Genomic DNA, 23,582 nt, shown 5'->3' on the forward strand with positions numbered 1-23,582 from the left:
TGAATTTGACATTGTCTACGTGACTTAGAAGGCAATAAAGGGACAGGCACTAGTAGATCACCTTGTTGAAAATCCCGTGGTCGGAGAGTATGAAACCCTGAAAACGTACTTTCCCGACGAAGAGGTATCGTTCATAGGAGAAGACATTGCAAAATCCAATGATGGTTGGAGAATGTTTTTCGATGGAGCAGCAAATTTCAAAGGAGTTGGCATAGGAGCAGTCCTAGTATTGGAAACCAGTCAGCATTACCTGGTGTCTGCCAAACTCAGATTCTCGTGCACCAACAACATGGCCGAATACGAAGCTTGCATCTTAGGGCTCAAGATGGCTATCGACATGAACATTCAAGAATTGCTAGTGATTGGAGATTCAGACTTGCTTATACATCAGGTCCAAGAAGAGTGGGCAACCAAGAACTCCAAGATACTATCATATTTGCATCATGTACATGAATTGAGAAATAGGTTCACAAAGACGGAATTCCAACATGTTCCCAGAGTTCGCCGATGCATTGACTACCCTATCATCCATGATACAACATCCAGAAAAGAACTTCATTGATCCCATTCCAGTAAAGATCCATGATCAGCCAGCTTATTGTGCCCATGTTGAAGAAGAAGCAGACGGGAAGCCTTGGTTACATGATATCAAGGAATATTTGGCAAAAGGCGAATACCCAGAACTTGCAAATCCTACTCAGAAATGCACACTTCAGAGGTTGTCCAATAATTTCTTTCATAGCAGAGGAATCCTATATAGGAGGACTCCTGATTTGGGATTACTAAGGTGTGTCGATGCAAAGGAAGCATCCAAGCTACTAGAGGAAATTCACGCTGGGACCTGCGGTCCACATATGAATGGCTTTGTCTTAGCAAAGAAGATACTCCGAGTTGGTTACTTTTGGATGACTATGGAGACGGACTGTATCTAGTATGTACGGAAATGCCACCGCTGCCAGATACAAGCAGACATGATAAAGGTACCTCCGAATGAGCTTAATGCAACAAGCTCGCCATGGCCGTTCGACGCCTGGGGAATGGATGTTATTGGACCAATCGAGCCTGCCAGTTCCAATGGGCATAGGTTCATCCTAGTAGCGATCGGCTATTTCACCAAATGGGTTGAAGCGACATCTTATAGAGCAGTAACTAAGTAAGTCGTGGTAGACTTTGTCCGCGACTGCATTGTTTGTCGATTCGGAATTCCAGATTCAATCATCATTGATAGTGGCTCCAACATCAACAGCGACTTGATGAAATCTATGTGTGAAACTTTCAAAATCAGACACATGAATTCCACAGCCTATAGGCCGTAGATGAACGGAGCTGTAGAGGCCGCCAACAATAATATCAAGAACATACTAAGGAAAATGATAGAGAAGCATAAGCAGTGGTATGAAAAGTTATCATTTGCTCTATTGGAGTATCGCACCACAGACCGTACATCAACCGGGCAACCCCCTATATGCTGGTTTATGGTACAGAAGTCGTCATTCCCGCCGAGGTGGAAATTCCTTCATTAAAAATCATACAAGAAGTAGATCTAGACGATACAGAATGGGTGAAGAATCATTACGAGAAGCTAGCTCTTATAGATGGAAAAGGAATGAATGCAGTTTTCCACGGTTAGCTTTATCAGAACAGGATGTCCAGAGCTTTCAACAAAATAGTCAAGCCGAGACAGTTCGCACCGGGGTAGCTGGTGTTAAAGAAAATTCTCCCGCATCAAGATGAAGCCAAAGGGAAGTTCTCTCCCAACTGGCAAGGTCCGTACATGGTTCACCGGGTTCTAACAGGAGGAGCCCTCATACTAGCAAAAATGGACGGAGAAGTCTGGCCAAAGCCAATCAATTCAGATGCGGTCAAGCGCTACTATGTGTAGTCTGTATGCTCTCCTATATGATGTAATTGAACTACGCCTGACCTGATTCCCGTTTAAGAGGGTATACATAGGCAGCCCTATGGGTTCGGTCACAATTCAGTAAAATTAACATTTCCCCCGCAATTGGAGACTGGGGCAGAATTTTGAGGAGGACCCTCAAAATTCCGAAGTTGATTTCAGCCAATCACCGCAAGCAGTAGTCAGAAACATCAACCCATTAAACTGGGGCAGAATTTTGAGGAGGACCCTCAAAATTCCGTAGCAAGAGAGGTTGCAATGTCTTGAACCACGTCGCAGTCGTCGGTTCATCTAAAAACCATTTTAATTATGTACTTGTGTCATGTTTTTACTAAGCCATGCGTGTTTATTGACGAAAACTGTTTGTTTAGCAATGCTACCCCAATGATACATACAATGTCACCAGATCAAAGGCAAGCAGGCGGGGACACGAACTAACCTCCCCTTTACAAAATTCATGATTTTTCTTTGGATACAGGCACTTGAGTTGCAAAATCATCAAATATACTATACACTCACGAGACAAACATTGTTCAGGAATACAACTCTCAGAACCGTTGCACTTACTCACAGTTGCTATCCGCACACAACAGTGTCCCCAACAGGCACAATGTCCCTGGCAGTCACAATATCGCAATCTGCGATTAGCTAAGAAAATGCTATTACCATTTGCCCTTTTATTTCTTGCATAAGGCTACCCTTCTACCTTCCGAGACTAAGCTCTGTCTCCATTTGCATTTCTGCATTTCATAAGGCTACTATTACGCCTTCCGAGACTAAGTTCTGTCTCCATTTGCATTTCTACATTGCATAAAGCTACCATTCTGCTTTCCGAGATTAAGCTCTGACTCCATCTGTATTTCTGCATTGCATAAGGCTACCATTCTGCCTTCCGTGGTTAAGCTCTACCTCCATTTGCATATGCATGGCTGAAAGATCACCACCTTTACATCTGCATGGCTGAAAGATCGCCACTTTTACATTCGCATGGCTGAAAGATCGCCACCTCTACACTTGCATGGCTGAAAGATCGTCGCCTTACTTATATTTGCATGGCTGAAAGATCGCCACCTTTGCATTCGCATGGCTGAAAGATCGCCACCTCTACATTTGCATAGCTGAAAGATCGCCGCCTTATTTACATTTGCATGGCTGAAAGATCCCCGACTATTTATATTTGCATGGCTGAAAGATCGCCACCTCTACATTTGCATGGGTGAAAGATCGCCAACTAATGCATTTCATAGGAGGAAAGATCACCACCTATTGCATCTCATGGGCTAAAAGATCGCCAAATTGTCCAAAGGCGTCATTGTTCGGAGGCATCATTTTCATAGCCCGAGAACACCATGTCATGGCCTGAGGACCCCTTTTAATCTTTTGCAAATCATTATTCAAAGGAATCATGATTCGGAGGCATCATTCGCATATCCCGAGAGCATTATTTCATGGCCTGCGAATCCTTTATTATACGCTTCATGGCCCAGGACATCATGGTCTAAGGATGTCATCCTAACCGTCCGAAGACAAACATTCATGGTCCGACGGGAATTTGCATCATGTTTAAATTTACGCACAATATACACTTTTGTTACTTATTTGCAGGCGAGCCGACGAGCCACGACCATCTCGGCAGGAGCAATCCCGCACCAGTTCCCGCAGCCCCATCAGATTTCAACCATTTACTTCGTCCTAAATACTGCATCCGTGCTTGAAAGTCTCCATCGGCATACTCCGCCGACGGATCCTGAACTACAGATGGCCTGATTCCTATAAGACCAGGGATATGTAGGTAGCTCAGAAGACAGATCATGGCCTAAGACTCCTCGAAACATTTCGTTCGGTCAAAATTGGCCATCATATCTTTACCCGACAACTCTTTCATCCTTCCCGGGTAAAGAGGGGCAACTGTTGATACCCAATTTTTTCTATATATTTTAATATGACAAATACTTTCAAAATAGTATATGTACGCATATATAAGTATGTCCAAACGTTTTATTATTTTTCCATAATTTTTAAAGATTTTTAAATCAATTTATTACCCTATTTTATCAAGAAAAACCCAATAATTATCCCCGAAATTATTATTTTTAGTGATTCATTTATTGTATTCTCATATTTATACTACAATATAGCTAACATAAATTTTGCATATTTTTACAAATTTATTTAGTATTTTTAAAACTAAATTGCATATAATTACAATATTGGCCTCTTTTAAGATTTAATTGTAATTATATTTATAAAATTGACTCCAGTATTTTTTATTTGATAATTATGTATTTTTAATCATTTTAGTACTTTTAATTTATTTCCAAAAATTATTTTACTATTTTTTATAAAATAAATAAGGGAAAAATGGTTGTTTAAATGTTAGCCCATTTGCATTTCAATTTTAGCCAAATCTGAACCTCTAATTAGACCCAACCAGAGGCCCAATTACCCTAACTCAAGTCCTAATCTACCCAACCCACGACCCTTTTAAATAACCCGCCCGGATCCCCTTTTAATCCCAGTCGTTGATCACTTAGATCAACGACTCACATTTGCCCCTTCCTTTTTTAACCTGAACTAACCCCTAAACCTAATCATTTCTCATTTGTGGCTGCCCTTGAATTCCTCCTTCTCCTAATTCTCTCTTAAGCTCCTCTCAAACCCTAGCAGCCTCCCTCCTCTTACACCCTAAAATCACCGGAATCCATGGCTTCCAAAGCCATTAAAGGCCTGTACCTGCCTCCTACGACTCCTACATGCTCGACTATTATGGTCTCAAGACCAGACCTTGAAGAAGTTTGGTCCAGACCTTGGTTTATTTCAGTGCCATGCTGTCTCCGGTCATTTTCGACCTTGCTCCGGCTAGCCATGGCTATTCAAGCCTGATCTTGACTTCTCCTGCTCAGATCAATGACTTTCCAAGCCTTTCTCCCGATTCTTTTAGATCCGTTGTAGATCTATGTTTTTTCAAAGCTTTTAAACGTTTTCTCAAAGTTTCTTTCAAAATTCTGCTTTCGAAACCTCTTTACCTTTTTCGATTTAGGGTTTTTGTTAAATTATTTCGAAGCTTTTCTGATTTTTAACATGTTCTATTATGTTCTTTATGTTGTTCTTCTACTGGAGTGTGCATGTTAAAAGTCTTAGTTCCTTTTGAGGTTTCTGAATATATTTTTGTGTTAGTATTTGTTTGATTGCTTGTTTTTCATCTCTATGACTCGATTGATGGTAAAAACCCTAAAACTTTGGGTTCATTCGAGTCCGTAGACTATTTGCTATGTGATTTGCTGGTTCCTCATCTCTGAACTTGTTTGATTTCAAAACCCTATTTTCTTTGGACCTATTCGAGTTTCTGAAGTTGTTTCATCTATTGCTCAACCGAGTTTCGAAATCTTTATTTCAACTTCTGCTGCTTTATGTGATCATTGGAACTCGACTACAGTTTTCAGAAAGGCTTTTTACTTGACCTTTTGCATGCTTCTGATACTCTCCCCTTTCTCTATTACTAATATTGGTGAAATTGACCTATGTGACTGTCATGTGATTATTCCCTTTGTCATGAGTTCAGCCTCACATGCCTAATATTTATGCACTCTTTTATATGCTAAATTTCCCTCTCAAAATAACCCTTAATTGTGGACTAATTTCAAACCTCTTTGAGTAATTCTGATTGCACTCTTGTAATTGATTTTTTCCCTGTTGTATTGATTTCCCTATCTCTTGGACCTATTTGAATACTTTCCTTTGAACTTTCGACACCTACCTTTTCTACTCAATTTGATTAATCCCCTTACCTTGATTACATTTGTATTGGATTCTTATAGACCTTTCCTTGATTAGAGTCTGATGAACCTAGCCTCTATTACCTACTGTGTACTCGAGATACTTCCTTATTAGTCATATTCAGCCCTATGTGATTTCTTTCCTTATTTAGTAATTGTATGTTACCATTTGATTTTAGCTCCTTAATTAAAGGAAGTTCTTATACTGATAAATTTTAATTGGTACACAGTTCCATAATTAACTTCTTACCATATTTTTCTGCCTGTTTTCACACTATAAATACCTGGCTTCATTAACATAGAAAAAACACACTAAGTTTTCTGAACTCACACTCACACAAAAAAGCATTCTCTCTTGTTACAAGTACTGTGGCTTGTTTTTAAGTTCTGCTACCTGCTTTTATTGTATTTTGCTTCTTTGAACTGGTATGTTCTGGTTAAATTTTCAGCCTCACAATAATGTTTTTACTTAATGCTTTTACCCTCTTGTCTGTCTATTGCTGATTTTCAGTTCAGTAATTATTTTAGCTTGCTATAATTTCCTTTCTGCCTGTTCTGAATTTATTATGAATCCTGAACCCCCTACCCCAATGTGTTTGATGTTATGGTTTGCTTGAGGCATGACAGTACTGAATATTATTGTCCATGACTCAAGCTTGATCCTTAGGATCCTAACCTCTATGTTTTCTACTGCTGTATATTCTGGTAAGCTTGTAGGCATGCCAGCATCTCCATTGTTGTGCATGCCCAAAGCTGACCCTCTTTGCAACTTCCCTACCCCCTGAACCCTTTTGTGTAAATTTATCAACTTGCTTGTGGCTGTTTTTCTCTCCTTTATCCCCTTAGAACTCTGTTTCTGCACTTGCACTCTCTCCCTCCCCTCCGCCCCTCTTGTGAGCCTTGCTTTGGGACCCATTGAGCTCCCTCTGAACTTGGACACTTGAGGGCTGAACCTTCCACACCGCACTTGTCCCCATTCTGATGATACAATTTGGGTGTGAGCACTGCCCGAAGTCCAATTGAGGCTCTTAGGGAACTCTGACACACTCAAATTGAGAAAGGCTTTGGATCAATGGTCTTTTGAGTTGGTCTATCTCATATCTCAGAGAGGAAGTCAAGAATCAGGCCTCCTCTAGTTGTACTTTTTAACTTTTTCTGATGTAATTTTGTTCATTCGGGCTTGTAATAATTTGTAATAAATACTTGGGGCTGGTTAGTGAAAAGGGTGGGTAACTATGTATGCAAAAGGGGTAGAAATCATGCCTATATGATGTTCTAAATTTTGCATAATCAAATACATAAAGAAATCATGCCTATAGGTCTAGTCTAATTCTGCATATTCAAACTACATATAGAAATCATGCCTATAGGGTACTTTCAACTTCTGCATATTCAAACTACATATAGATACCATGTCTATAAGGCTTCTGCATTTCGACACCATGTCTATGAGGTTTTAAAATCAGCAATGTATAGAAAGCATGCCTATAGAAGTTTCTAATTGAATCTGATCCGCTTCACTCAATGTCCGATCTAAAAATTAGTAATCATCAGTTACAGAACTTGTAATCAATTCGTTTAAATTCTGCCTCTCTTTTAATAATCTGAGTCTTTAACTAGTTTAACAAGTATGCATATAGGATTACAAACAGTTCATTTTGAGTCTCACTATCTTACCACCTTCTAAATTCGGTAGATATCATGCCTATAGGACCCCATCTAAACACTTAGGCAAGCCTTAGGGTAATATCTGTAAACTGAACCTGCTTTTGTTAATCATTACAACCAGCAGGAAGGTCTGATTCAGACTCCTTATCTGAGTTATGCAATAGACTAAAACTGCCTCAACAATCTCATCTCCCTCGTCTTTAATGCTTTTGAATCAGACCTAAGCAGTATGTGTAAGACATGATACTTTATGTGTTTGTTTGATGAGGTATAATTGAGCCTATATGCTTATGTGTTTTCCTTTTTTATATAAAATATGTATTTTTGTATGTTGCCTTAGAATTTTTACCTTTGAAACTACAAATAAGCCTAATATCCCTCCTTTTAAGATTAGTAGTCCTAAGTGCCTCCGGGACTGATAGGATTGGTACGGGTAATAGCATACAATAAGTAATCGAGACCATTCCGCGCTTTAAATACCTTAACGGGGTGGGAAGGGTAGATATGGATATGATGACCACGCGATAATGCCACGTGTAGCCCCTCACTAAGGAGTGATTACTAGACATTGTGTGGGGTGATCCATATTTTTAATAAACCTAGGACCCCCCCCCCCCTCCTATTTCTTTAGCATTACAGTTCTTTTTAAAAAAAAATAGATTTTCTATTTGTTCTTCCAAACTTTGTTCATTTTCAAACCCTTCTGTGAAACCCCCTCCTATTTGAGCCTTATTTGTCTATATGTTAATTACACCTCAATTCACAATAACTGTATGGCCGGGAACCATACTAGTGGATTCTGAGGGGTGCCAAACACCTTCCCCTTAGAATAATTCAAGCCCTTACCCTATCTCTGGTTATTCAAATCAAACTCTTTTGGTGTCCTAATGCACCTTAAATCATTAGGTGGCGACTCTTCAAATGCAAACCCAGTTCCCAAAAGGAATGAGTTGTCTCTCCAAATATCATGAACCCGATTCCTCAAGGAAAAAGGGGGCGCGACACATGACAAGTCTTGTGTGGCTCGTGAGGCAAGCGGGTATGACCCTCTTACGCCTGACGGTGGTGATATCAACTCTGATGATGTGAACAGACTCGCCTCCGACTCTTGGTATGAAAATGTGTATGCCACCGGGAATAATGTGTAGTATTTCTTTTGTACTTACTTTTTGCTTTGCAATTTTTGTAAGGGTGTCTTTGATCCCTTTGTAGAGACAAATATTTGTAACATATTTGCTATGGATGGAGGTCGTTTTGGTCGTACATCTTTGAGTCGTTTTCTTTCTTTGATTGATTTTTTTTGACGACTTCTGTCATGGTTACGTCGCTTCGACACTTTGTTGAAATGCTAAACTTATTGTATTGAGTTTAGTTGAACTCTTTTCATTGGCAACTGCCTTAGCTGTAGGTATATCGCTTTCGAGTTGGCGCCGAAGTAGTATCCCGTCGCAGTTCGAGTGATGTCGACTTGTTTTTTATATCGATGGACTTAGCCATTAGGATGTTACTTTCGAGCTGGCACCAAAGTAAGATCACGTCGTGGTTCGAGTGATGTCGAACTCGTTTTTCGTCGATGGCCTTAGCCATTGGGATGTTACTTTCGAGCTAGCACTGAAGTAAGATCCCGTCGTGGTTCGAATGATGTCGAACTCGTTTTTCGTCGATGGCCTTAGCCATTGGGATGTTACTTTCGAGCTAGCACCGAAGTAAGATCTCGTCGTGGTTTGAATGATGTCGAACTCATTTTTCGTCGATGTCCTTAGCCATTGGGATGTTACTTTCGAGCTGGCACCTAAGTAAGATCACGTCGTGGTTCAAATGATGTCAAACTCATTTTTTGTCGATGGCCTTAGCCATTGGGATGTTACTTTCGAGATGGCACCTAAGTAAGATCACGTCGTGGTTCAAATGATGTCGAACTCGTTTCTCATCGATGGCCTTAGCCATTGGGATGCTACTTTCCAGCTGGCACCGAAGTAAGATCCCGTCATAGTTCGAATAATGTCGAACTCGTTTCTCATCGATGGCCTTAGCCATTAGGATGTTACCTTCGAGCTGGCACCGAAGTAAGATCCCGTCATGGTTCAAATAATGTCGAACTCGTTTTTCGTCGATGGCCTTAACCATTGGGATGTTACATTCGAGTTGGCGCTGAATTAAGATCCCGTCATGGTTCGAATCATGTTGAACTCGTTTCTCGTCGATGGCCTTAGCCATTGGGATGCTACTTTCGAGCTGGTATCGAAGTAAGATCGTGTTATGGTTCGAATCATGTTGAACTCATTTTTCGTCGATGGCCTTAGCCATTGGGATGCTACTTTCGAGCTGGCGCCGAAGTAAGATCCCATCGCGAGAGTGGCGTTCTATTCTATTTGTTAGAGTGTCATGGATGCTAGTTTCAATCATATATTGGAGATGAGTGTTGCTTTCGTACACATAATGGAGTGATTTTATTCATATATCGGATATACATGTCCACTTTTTACATATAATGGAGATTATACCTAGTCCCTTCATTGCTCGGCCTGGAAGTGTAGTCGATAGGCGAGGCAATGAACAATACTTCAAACCTCGAGATGTACCCCTTGTCTCCTCATTAAAAACCTCCCCGAGAAAACCCGATTGGGACAAAACCCGGGCGAGGGAAAAAGAGTACCACTAGGGCGACGCCTTTTGTCAGAAGTGGAAGTATTTGAGGTGGGCGACATTCCAGTTATTTTGCAATAGTTTTCCTTCCACTGTTTCTAGCTGGAATGCTCCTTTACTTGCTGCTGCTGTGATTTTGTATAGCTCGTCCCAATTTGTTCCTAGTTTCCCTTCATTCGGGTCCTTTGTTGCTTACGTTTGGCCTTTAGCACGTAGTTCCCGACTCTGAGTGGTTGTACTTTGGCCTTCTTGTTATAGTACATTTCTGCTTGTTGTTTTTGGGCCACCATTCTTATGTATGCCATATCCCTTTACTCTTTGACCTCATCCAGTTCTTGTAACCTGCTTTCATCGTTGCTTGATCCACTCTCATTGGAGTACCTCAAGCTAGGTTCCCCGATCTCAACGGGTATGACTGCATCGGTGTCGTAGACCAATGAATGCGACGTCTCTTCTGTGTTGGTATTTGGCGTTGTGCGGTAGGCCTATAGCACCTCCGGTAGTAGTTCTGGCCATAGCCCATTGGCGTCTTCAAGCTTTTTCTTTAATATGTTTAATATTGTTTTATTGGAGGATTCCGCTTGACCGTTGCCGGCAGGATGATATGGTGTGGAGAGTATCCACTTGATGTATCATTTTTTGAAGAACTCAGCGATCTTTTTTCCGACAAACTGGTGTCCATTGTCGAAACTGATTTCTTTGGGGACGCCTAAGCGGCATATGATGTTTTTTTAGATGAACGTGATAACTTCTTGTTCGCGTATTTGAATGAACGCACCTGCTTCCACCCATTTGGAAAAATAGTCAATTAAAACCAAAAGGAAGCGTCCCTTACTTCGCCCTACTAGGAGGGGCCCGACGATATCCATCCCTCATTTTGTGAATGGCCATAGGGAGGTGATGGAGTGCAGGAGTTCCCCCGCCTGGTGTATCATAGGGGCGTATTTTTGGCATTGCTCGCACCTCTTAATATACTCTGCGGCCTCTTTTTACATAGTGGGCCAATAGTAGCATACACGAATAAGGCATCTAAAGAGGGCTCGGTTACCGGTATGGGCATCGCAGTGGCCTTCATGTACCTCTTCGAGCACTCGCCTTGTCTAATTGGGTCCGAGGCATTTGGCCAACGGGCCGCCGAATGTCCTTATGTAAAGGTCGTGGCCTATGAGACTGTATTTGGATGCCTGTATTCGGAACTTTTTGGCTTCTTTTTTATCTTGTGGGAGTGTTCTTTACTATAGATATGATATGATACGATTACGCCGGTCCCAAGTTAAATTTATATAATGTACCTCGACTTGGTCTATTGATGAGTGGAGAAGGGTGACCACGTTCTCCTTGGTGATGTTTCTGGTTGCCGCTGCCAGCTTGGAGAGACCATCTGCTTCGATGTTCTGTGCTCGGGGTATTTGATCGAATCGGCAGTCGTCAAATTCTTGCAGCAGTTTGTGGATTTCGGTTTGGTATTTCTGCAACCTCTGTTCCTTAATTTGGAAAGTCCCAGTAACCTGGTACACAACGAGTTGAGAGTCGCAGCAAAGGATGACCCGTCGAGCACCATACTTGAGGGCCAATTTTAATCCTGAAATTACGGCCTCATACTCGGCCTCATTATTAGTCATTTCAAGACATCGTATAGATTGACGAATCACTTCTCCTGTTGGGACCTCGAGTACGATTCCCAGTCCTGATCTCATCGCGTTGGATGCGCCGTCGGTATAGAGGACCCCGAGGTCATATTGCTCAAGTGAAGTGCGAAGCACTTCTTGCTCGACTTCAGGCAATATCTATGTGCTGAAATCGGCGACGAAGTCGGCGAGCACTTGCGACTTTATTGCGGTTCGTTGTTGGTATGTTATATCATGCTCGATCAGTTCTATGGCCCATTTGGCTAGCTGACCAGATAATTCGGGTTTATGTAGGATACTCCTGAGAGGAAAGGTTGTCACCACCTTTATGGGGTGGCACTCAAAATATGGTCTAAGCTTTCGTGAAGCTACGACTAGTGCCAGAGCCAATTTTTTAAGGTGGGGGTACCTTGTTTCAGCATCAATTAAGGTTTTGCTGATATAGTAAATTGGAGATTGTGTACCTTGGCTTTCTCGGACTAGAACCGCACTTTTTCGGATATGGCTAGGTAGACTAGGAGGCACTCGTCTGGGTCTGCTCTGGCTAGTAAGGGTGGCGAAGACAAGTATGCTTTTAGTTTCCTCAGGGCATTGATGCACTTTGCATTCTACTGGAGCCCGTTGTCCTTCCTTATTACATTAAAGAATTTATGGCACCTATCTAATGACTATGAGATGAACCTCGACAGGGCTGCTATTCGTCCCATCAACTTTTGTACCTACTTTTTGTTGGTCAGTGTTTGGGGTATTCCTTCGATGGCCTTAATCTGCTAGGGGTTGACCTCGATGCCTCTTTGTGACACTAGGAAACCAAGGAACTTTCCCGAGTTTACCCCGAAAGTGCATTCTTCGGGGTTTAGTTTCATGTTGTACCGTCTCAATATGTCGAAGGCTTCCTTCAGATGTCCAATATGATCTTCTTTCCTCTTTGACTTAACTAGCATATCGTCAATGTAGACTTCCATTGTTTTACCAAGCTGGTTTTTGAACATTTTGGTAACCAATCTCTGATATGTCGCCCCCGAATTTTTTAGTCCGAACGACATCACTTTGTAGCAGTATGTTCCCTGGTAAGTGATGAAAGTGGTTTTCTCCTGGTCTTCTTCTTTCATGAGGATATGGTTATAACCCGAATAGGCATCTAAGAAGCTTAGCAACTCATGTTCTGTCGTTGCATCAATGAGTTGGTCGATGTGTGGCAATGAAAAAGAATCTTCGGACATGAAATCTACACACATTCGCCATTTTCCATTTTTCTTTTTAACCATGACCACATTGGCGACCCATTGAGGATATTTCGATTCCCGGATAGAGCCATTTGCGAGTAGCTTATCAACCTCTTGGTTGACGGCTTCGTTGATTGCAGCGTTGAACTTTCTTCTCATTTGCCACACTGGCGGATATAAGGGATCGATGTTTAACTTATGGGTGGCGATATCTTTTGGAATGCCTGGCATATCTGTATGGGAGAAGGTAAATAAATCGGCATGGTTAGTCAAGAACTTATGAAATTTACCTGGTTCCAAGAGGTTGTGCCCGATGTAAGCCTTTTTTTGTTGTCGTTGTCGTCTAGTAGGACGGGATCAAGATTTTCTATCATTGATTTGTATGCCTCCACGATGTCGAGGTTCTTGATAATGTCTGTCTGCACGTTAGGTTTGGCTCCCGACATCGCTGATTGCTATGCTTCCGCATTTGCTCCTTTGAGTTGTTGGGTGTGTGCGCAATCTTGGGCGATGCGATAGCATTCTTGTACGGTGTGTTGCTCCCTTCGAATGCTGAATATTCCCTATAGGGTAGGGAACTTGATCATTTGATAGAGACTGGAAGGGATCGCTCGCATGGTGTGTATCCACAAGCGCCCTATGATGGCGTTGTAAGCCGTTTCCTGGTTCATGACATGAAATATTGTTTCCAAGGTGACTCCTCTGGCTAGGAGGGGTAGAACTATTTCCCCTAAAGTCCGCTCAACTGCATTATTAAAACCTATTAGCGTTATACAGAGCGATATTATTTTATCTTTGAGTCTCATCTATACGAGAACTCGAGGATGGATAATACACGTGTCGCTACCGTCGTCTACCATTATTCGTTTTACATCAGTATCTGTGATATGTAAAGTGATAACAAGAGCATCATAGTGAGGGAAAGACAAACCGCCGGTATCTAACTTATCGAAGATGATACTATCTTCGAGGTCATCATACCGTTCGTGAGTGATTGATCGTTTGAGTTTATGTGTGGTGGTGAACTTGACATGATTGATCACTGTGTCGTCGACCCCCCCCCCCCCCCGATGATCATCTGTATGGTGCGAGCGGGAGAGGGCGATTTTGGAGGTCCTTGGGGTTGTTCGCTTCCGCGGGCTAAGTTAGTCCGTCCTCGATCACTCAGCAGCTCCTTTAGGTGACCTTGGTTTAGCATTCGTACTACTTCTTGTCGTAATCCTATGAAATCTTCGGTTTTGTGACCCCTTTCTTGGTGAAATTCGCAGAAAACACTTGACTTCCTAGTGTTGGGGTCTGACCTTATCTTTTGCGGCCATTGCACCTTTGGGCCGAGTTTCTCTAGGGCGTACACTATTTCTGAAGGAGAAATACAAAAATTGTGAGCGGATAGAAGTGGAGGTATACTTTTCTCGTGTCGATATGGTGTAATATGTCGAGGAGGAGCTTCTGTGCATCGGCGAGACCGACGTCCTGACGTAGGATTGATGCCTTTCCCGACCGAAACGGGGCCCCAACTAATCTCTTCGACCATCGTTATGATGATCTTTCCTTGCTTTGGTTTGACGTCAACCATTGGGGCGGGCTGTTCAGATTGTCCTCGTCGGCTCGTACCTCGGCGCAGTAGGCGTTATGGATTTCTTCCCAAGTAGTTGGAGGGTATTTCATGAGCTTGCTTAATAGTTTTCTGGTCGCCCTCGACCCGTTTCTGTTTAATCCATTCTGGAAGGCTGCTACTGCCATTCCTTCTGACACATTCAGCAAGCTCATTCTCACCCTGTTGAACTGAGCTAAGAAGTCCCTGATTCCCTCGCCGTCCATCCGTCTTATGGCGAATATATCATTTGCTCTCACCTCTGCCTTTTTGGCTCCAGTATGGGCGGTGACGAATTTGTCTGCCATTTCCTCGAATGTCGCTATCGAGCATACTGGTAGTTGAGAGTACCATGTCAAAGCTCCCTCTGTTAAGGTTTTGCCGAACTTTTTCAACAGCACCGATGGTACCTGTTCTTTTGAGAGATCGTTGCCTTTTACGGCTGTAACGTAGTGGATGATGTGATCTTCTGGATCGGTAGTACCATCATATATCTTTAAGTAGGGCGGCATTTTAAAGGTTTTTGGACTAGTGTACGGGGTCGCTTCTTCACTGTATGGTTGTTCAATGAATCGCCCAACGTCACGTTTTGGCAGCAATTTTGGAGCGCCTGGTATTTTGTCAACTCTCTCTTGGTGTTCTTTCATTTGGTCGCGGAGTGCCTTATTCTCATTTTCCATCTCCTCAATTTTCTTGAAAACGGCTGCAAGCGTATCATTTCCTGCATTGATAGCAACATAAGTGTTATATGTGCGGGGGGCGTCTTGTTCACCCTCGTTTATTGTGACATCTGCATGTGTCACATTCCTATCATCCCTTTGGGTGGGTTTATCAAGGATGGTGTTCAGAGAATTTGTTAGCCATTCTTCCAGCAGTCTTCTTAGTACTGGTGGTGCCTCTCCTGTTGCAGATGTAGAGGCTTCCCTTTTGCGTGAAGCGGTCACGCTCCCGTGCTGGGGAGGTGAAGTGTCCCCCTCGGGCGTGATGTTTGGTGTTTCATTTTCGTGATCCTCTCTGCTATCTTCGTTGATGGTGTCTAGGAGGTTGGCTGTGACGCCTACTATGGCTTTTAGCCTTGCATCTCCTTTCCCTGCCATTGTTGGTTTATACCAAGCTCGAAAGAAGTGATTATCCCTTTCAGGAGTCTGGATGAAACTATAATCTTAGCTAGAGAAATTCCCATAGAGGGGGTCAAATTGTTTGACCCAAAAGATATTGAATCCTTTTTGGTTAAATCAATTAGAGAAGATAAAAGGGTAAATCTCAGCCAAGTATAATAAACTCTAGAATGAGGGACATGAGAGATGAATAAGGTAAATAGAATCTATTGATCTCGTGGAACAGAATGATTAAGTGTGTAAAAATGATCACCACCAATGTCAAATGAATATTACAAAGGAAGTTCTTAGTCGAAAAAGTCTCTGCCTCACAAGGTTACTTCCCTCCTATATATATAAGGGACAACCCCGTTCTGAACCCTAGGAAACATATCATAGAGAATATTCGAGAGTATATTCCTAATGCACCCTGTGAGGCCTACGCTACTACAAAAGTCATGCGTCCTTCATCCGTTGTCGGTCGTCGTCTTCCTCATAGGACGTCATGTTGTGAAGACCTCATCTTTTGTCGTATTTGACAGTAGCCGTGGTTGACCAAATTTGGACCCATACAGTAATGAAGCTAATTTTGGTGCCAAAGAGAGAAGTAAGAAATAAATTAACTTAATCCCCAAATGACTTGGATGTGAGTAAACCAAGTTATGTTACATGAAAAAAGGGAAAACAGGGTTGGAAATCACACTGGTATTAAAAAGCTAGCACAATGCTTAAGTATGTGGTGATCAAGAGTATGTAACATCTATATAACTAGTAATTCTGAAGTGATTCTTTACCCAAACAAGTCTACAAAAAACCACAAGTAATTCTTGAAATCCAAGACTATTTGAGCATCTCAGCCACTTGACCTGTCATCGTTCGTTCTACAGAACACTGGCAGACTCGATGAAAGGAAATGGAATACAGAGCAACTTCTTTTTTCAATTGAAATTGAGAATTTTGAGGCATTTTAATAAGTGGTTAATAACGTCGGAGGGTTGTTTTGGGTAATGAAGCTCAGTTTCTTCGGATCAATGAAGCTGCAATTCCACCAGCAATAAGTCCTATAATAGTTGCTGTAATTCCTATACCAATAACACCATCTGCATTGCAGAGAACACAAATGAATCCCATTTTGTATGCAAAATCAAACGACAAGGGAAGAAGTCTCTTGTCATTATTACCCTTTGTGATTCTATCTTCAATAACCTTCTTAAGCGACAACGCCTGTCTCCAATCAGGCGCAATCTGGCAAAGTAAGAAAAAGCTTTTAGAAACTAAAGAAAGAAATAAGGAGGTTAAATTCTGATTATCTCCAAATGCTTGATAAATGACAAGATCCGACTACAGTAAAAGATTAGGAGCAGACCTCCAAACAGTGACCTGTAAGCTCTCTGCTCCTTGAATATTCCCCACTTCTGTAATATCCAACAGCTAGAAGATAAAGCTTTTCTCGCTTCTGTAGTGGACTATTTGAGTTAGCAAGTGAAACTGCAAAAAAGGAAAAAGAAACAGAAAAGATGATGATTCTCATTAATTGAACCCTCAAGTAAGTTATTCATTAGATACATAAATATCCAATACTATAAAACAACCAAAGATGAAAAGCAAACCATATTTTTGTAGGGATAATACTTGCATTCTTAAAAATAACATTTATGTTACAACGGTTCAAGAGTAACGTGATTCTTGATTCTACCAACTTTACCTCCTAAAACCACTTATACAGAGCAGTATAACATTGTTACGAATTTACTAGACTGTATGGGAAAAGAAAAAAGTACTCCAACTCTTTGAAGAGAAGAAGATCACACATTCTTTCAAAGACAATGAAGAGCATAATGCTAGGATAAACAACATTTGAAAGTTGAAAGAGCATAATGAGAGTTGAGGAAACTAGGAGTTAAACAATGAAACGAGATAGTCGATCGGTGGTAGTAAAAAACTTGATATTATGAAATACGTAGAAGCCCTAGGGAATGAAAAGACAAGTTGTAACATAAATGGAGAAGTAGATCTGACTAAATTTCACCCTCAAGCATAGCTATCCCTCGTTGCACATCTTCAGGTTGTTTGGAATGGGCAAGCGCCCATGACAACCTCATAATACTCTCATTCTTTTCTTCATCACTGCCGCCTTTTGTAGCATCTGCTGCTTCTTTTTCATAGCCCTATCAATATGCATAGACACAAAAGAGTAAGCAACATAGTGCAGCAATCTCACCAATTGTGCCTCATTAATACAAATCAATTGTGCAAGGCACTATAAGAACAACCCAGTAAGGCTACTAATCTATACTATATTAAAAGCACCCTAAGGGAAGTATCGTTCGTCTTTTTCACCCTTTAAAAGTAGAGTTTATTCTGGACAAAATAGTCATTTATTATTTTCCTAATAGTTAAGACTTTAAAATAAATCAAAAGTTGATATTTCCTTATTTAAACTAAAGTCTTATATTTAGGGCTTTAAAATCGATTAGGAATTTAAAATCTATAAATCCTTTCCTTAATTAAGTAACATAACTTTAAGAAAAAAGTATGGAAATCCTCCGCTTCTTGATTATGGAGCAAATTTAGCTTTTCTGTGTTTTCTTTAATTTAATAAAATCACACAAGTCTTTTAGAAAATAATTTTACAAGGTTTTACTCCTTATGCCTTTAAATTATGATTTTTGAATTTTTATATATGATAGTATTTTGAACAAGCAAATCTAATTATTAAAATATTTATAATCGATATCGTGATGTAGAAAAATCCAAGAAAAAACTGAGAAAAAAATTAAATGAAAGCTTGAGCGAAATGCTCTAGACTTTAAATTTTATTTATGTACATGGCAAGCATCAAGAGCTCTATTGAGTATTTCAAGAAACCAAATTTTAATTGATTTTAATGTCTTAAAAAGTATTATTTGAGATTATTACTGAACAATGTTAGATAATCTCTTCATTTGAATACTTACTAACGATTTGGAATGAAATCAAGTAAAATAATTTTCTAATAATTAGGACGTTGAAATCAACTGGATTTTAGTTATTAATTTTTTACTTATTAGAATTATGTATCAAATAATAATATATAGAATTTTAAAATTAATTAATAGAAAATATGTTCTTATTTGAACTATGTCGCATAAATATAATATTTCTTTCCATTGTGTTGACAATACTTTGACGAATCATACTCAAATTAAATTCAGACGAATATAATACTTCAATCTTTATATTTTTATATCTTCGTTGTAGACGTTTATGAATTTTCTTCCGCACATTAAAATATTTTAAAATTTTTTGGGAATGAATGTGAATAACAAATCAAAATTACAAATGTAGGTAAATACATTGGAAAACATTTCCAATGACACAAGAAGATTTGAATCAACTTGAATGAGCACGTGGTTAAATTCTTTGTCTCTAAATAATAGTATCACTGTATGTACACCAGTGAGTAGAATTGCTAAAGTAGACATTTTCATCGATCAATACTTCTCAAATCGGTTACATTTTCTTCATCAAATGACTAATTTCTCTTGGATTATTTAATTGAAAATAATCAAATTCTTAATTATTTTAAACTTTTTCATCAATATTTGAAAGGAACATGAAAGGAATTATAGTTATGTTATATGGTTTAAATAAGAAACGGATTTATATAAATTGAATAGTTTTTTTTTATTTTAAAATTTTAAATAGTAGGACTTTTAAATGAACAATATTTTATTTATTAGAATTTTTCCTTACTTGAACTATGTACAAATCCTACAATATAAAATTTTAAATTACCTTACATCTTACCTTATTTAATTTTTTTCTTTGATTATGATATAAATATAAAAGTAGTGATAAGTATGAGTCGTAATAGTAAGATTGTTCTTGTGACAAAGCCATCAAAATAATAAGAGAGGCCATATATCAGCATCATTCGTAAATTAAGTGTGATAATATATTTGAAGTAGAGTTTACTACTATTAAGAATGATTAATAAACTAAAAAGGCAAGCATTAAAGTCCAAACTTGTATGAATTTTTTTAAAGTTAACTAATACAAATAGAAATTTTAAATACAAATCCCTGAATAATAATATTGCATAAATGAATGATTGGAATAGACTTCCAATTTTAATTCCAAGTGGTTCTCTTGGAATAAATAAAATGTTCCTTCAAATAATAAATGAGTAAATAATTTGAGTTAAGTCTATGAGGACTTGTGTGGAACATGTTTCTTCCGTTATTGAGTTAGCAAAATAGAAGTAACATTCATCATTTTTAGGAAGTTACACTATTTTCTTTAAATTCTATTTTGTAACTCAAAACACAATTCCTAATAATATTTATGTGGGTTTTTAAAATCTTTTACTCAGGGTCATAAGGTACACGCGCAACGCGCGTACTATGAGACTAGTATAAGGAAAAACACCAACTGAAACTGTATTATCAACAGATTGAAATGCCAAACAATACAGCATCTCTACTGCAACAGCAAAGATTACAATTTTACACAGCTTTTTTTAAAAAAAAAAAATGTCAAAACACATACTACTAACTTTCTTCAAAGTTCCTGCAACATATTTCTATTTAATACTCAAGTTTCAAGAATACATTTTAGTTAGTTAAAAACATAAATTTCTTAATTGTTCCTGCAACCCAAAGCAGCAATTTGCTTTTAAAAATTGTCAAATCTAGGCGAAGGCTGATGAATGGATATTCCCCAAGACCGGAACCAAACTCTTTTACAAATAAAAATACATTGTGGTACACAATATTGCTGAAAATTCATATCCGACAATTACTCATTAAGTATCAAACAAAATGATAAAGATACCTGAAATTACTCGCACCCCAAAACATTAAAAACATCTAACATGAATGTAAAAATCCCATTATAAAATTTGTAAGTAATTGAAGAATCCTTACGAGAATGACGTCAGGAGAGCACCAAGGAAGTTGGTCACCACCATTGAGGAAGGTAATAATGCACTCAAAGAATTGGTTGATCTTCGCCTCCATGTTCTTAACTGCTGCTGTCCTCTTTTTTCAGAATTCAAAATCCACCAATTACGCAGCGTTTAGCGCAATGGCAGAGCCCAAATTTGATAGGTTTTGCCTGTCGCATTGGCGAATTAATATTTGGGATGAAACTGTTTGAATACTCATTAGTTTATGACGCAAATAATTCGGGATTAGATTCACTTTATTGGTTCTAATTTTAGGCATCATCATGCAGATAAAAGTGTGGTTCAACCATTAAGAAAGTTGATATAATTCGTTACATATATGATATATGACAAATAACAAACTCTGACATAACTAACATCAAGAGTAGTATAAAATGCTTCCTAAAAATTTACTGTCAGTGATATCAGTAGTTAAAAAGAACCAGTCAAATCCGACAATACTAGCTTTTGAAGCTTTTCTTTTTAGTTCTTCATTTGAACATTTTGGTTCGTCTAGTGATATTAAATTGTCCATTGAAAATAGTGTGTTAAGACTTAAAATAATTAGTTAGATGGATAAGAAATTAAAAAGAATCAATTGTGAGATAGATTTTTTATATTATATTAATTTCATTAATCTCGCCTATGTTAAGAAAATAATCATACATATGATGAATTGTAAATATAACACCTGTACTAACTCAGCAAAATCAATAAAATCAAAAAGGCAGATCACGTGACGCTAAATTACGGACTTTTATTGACTTCGTTCCCTGTTAAAAGTTGTCAACTTGCCAACTATGCAAACTGAAGCGCAAGTAAATACTTTAAGGTAGGGTGAACATGAGTGGGGTTGGTTCGGATTTTATAGTTACCAAATCAAATTAATTGTATTGGGTTATTAAATTTAAAGACCAAACCAAACCAATTAAATTCGAATTTTTCAATCTCGATTTTTCTCGGATTTTCGGATTATTCGGGTTTTTTCGGGGGGTTTTCGGCAAAATCTTCGTAGCACAAAGCATATAACTTGTGCTCAAAATATTTTTTTAAATTCTAGTAAGATCCAACTATATAAGATATTTTTCAAGAAAATAATATAAAATATGAGATGTGTCATGGCATTATCCTAAAATATTCAACAATAAAGACAATAAAATTATGTAATATAAATATTGCTAATTAAAAAGCCATAATAAAAATAAACATAATCTAAAAGTATTAAGTCATGCTAAAATAAGTAGACTAATAAGGGAGTATTAGTTACATGACTAAACGATAAAGAAAAAAAAATAGGTTATACATTTTTATATAAATTATTGCAAAACAAAAAATAGATATTCAATACATTGTTGTTCGTACAATTGAATTGAATATTTTTTGTTAGCATTAGCATTGATTTGATTTTGGTTTGGACTTTTGTAAGCATTATTTAAATTACTAATATTAATGTCTATAAAATTTATTGGATATAATACCTTAAAAGATAAAATTATGAAAAAGTTTAAGAAATATTTATAAATTACATCACAATAAGTATATTTATATATTAAATATATCTATCATTTCTATATATGTAATGTCGGGTTGGTTTGGTTTCGGTTTGACTTTCTTTAGTTAAAACCAAACCAAACCAATTATGGTGGGGGATTTTTCCAACACCAAACCAAATCAAACTAAACCATAGGCGGGTTTTTTTCTCGGTTGAACTCGGATTATTGGGTTGTTGCGGTTTGTCGGTTTCCTTTGTATACCCCTACTTTAAGGAATAAATTTGAACCTATTATAAAACAATAAAAGAAGAGAGAGAGAGAGAGAGAGAGAGAGAGAGAGAGAGAGAGAGAGAGAGAGAGAGAGAGAGAGAGAGAGAGAATTCTTATTGCTTTGATATGAATTACAATGGAATAGGACACTTCTATTTATAGGGAAAGAGTGATTTAGTCACCAAGTAAAATCCCTAAAATCTATCTAAAATATAGGCATTCACCTTAAATACAATTCTATTTATAACACTCCGTCTGAATGTCAATTCAACAGATAATGTGCCTCGTTAAAACCTTAACTAAAATAAAACTTAGTGGAAAAACTTTTTAGTGAAGGAAAAAGAGTACACATATCTAACAATACGCCTTTTGGTTGTCTCGTTAAAAACCTTACAAGGAAAACCCATTGAGACAAAACCTTGTAAGGGAAAAAGAGTACAACGCGTATTAACTCCCCTTGATGAGAGCATCAATTCATATCCTTGAGTCTTCGCATTCCAATCTTGTGCACTAGCTTATTGAATGTTGACGTCGGCAGAGATTTGATGAATAAAATAGCCATATTAACTCCAATGAATATGTTGCACTCTGAAAATCCTCGCTATCACATTATCATTCTTATAGTTATAGGAAGATATATATGTGTGTAAATAACACTTAGGATATGGTACTTCAGGACCAAGAATTGTGTATACTTTAAGCGATTAAAATCTTTCAAGGATTGTCATATAAGTTAAGTCATATAATAGACTTTAATTAGATGCATATCAAGTTATCATGTCATGCTAAACAAATAAGATATCACAAACTGATTGCACATATCAGTGACTTTATACTTTCAAGTGTTTGAAGTACATGTCCAAACTACATATCTTTCATATGAAACCAATTCTATTTGAATTGTGCTTCTTCTATTTGGCCAATATTTTTGTGTCTGTATTCGACAAACTTGAGGTCCTAATCTATACTTAGCGCTATGATAGATATCGTCGACAAACATTTTATATCGATTCCAATATTTTTTCATAAAGACATAACATAGAGATATCTTCATTCATATTTTCAGGTACTTGAACCTCTCCTGCGATTTTATGAAGTGTTATGTCATGTGATCTTCTAGATCACTTGCCTCCTTATTATGATCATTTTGATCATTTGCTCATCTTCTTTGTCAAAAATTTTATTTGAAACCGATTTGTCTATACTCTTTAAGCGTACCATAGACTTTGTCCTTCTAGGACTTATTCTAATAGGAACATTTTTAGTGAGAATATAATTACTTTATAGGATTTATTCTAATAGGAACATTTTTAGTGAGAATATAATTACTTTATTTGGGTCAGCAAATACGTCCGGC

At 38.4% G+C, this 23,582-nt stretch overlaps 1 protein-coding gene across 1 annotated transcript; it reads right to left on the reverse strand.

Moving 5' to 3' along the window:
• Window positions 1–15,745: 15,745 nt before the first annotated feature.
• On the reverse strand, window positions 15,746–20,724 carry LOC104218814 (mitochondrial fission 1 protein A-like). The gene is made up of 5 exons (XM_009769399.2): window positions 20,443–20,724; window positions 17,565–17,703; window positions 16,902–17,023; window positions 16,717–16,780; window positions 15,746–16,635 (listed from the first exon to the last, which is right to left on the reverse strand). Exons 1-5 carry the CDS (start codon window positions 20,533–20,535, stop codon window positions 16,550–16,552), a joined length of 504 nt encoding a protein of 167 aa, XP_009767701.1. The 5' UTR covers window positions 20,536–20,724; the 3' UTR covers window positions 15,746–16,549.
• Between the last annotated feature and the right edge of the window lie 2,858 nt (window positions 20,725–23,582).

Source organism: Nicotiana sylvestris, chromosome 12 (assembly GCF_000393655.2).
Source record: "Nicotiana sylvestris chromosome 12, ASM39365v2, whole genome shotgun sequence".
NCBI lineage: Eukaryota > Viridiplantae > Streptophyta > Magnoliopsida > Solanales > Solanaceae > Nicotiana > Nicotiana sylvestris.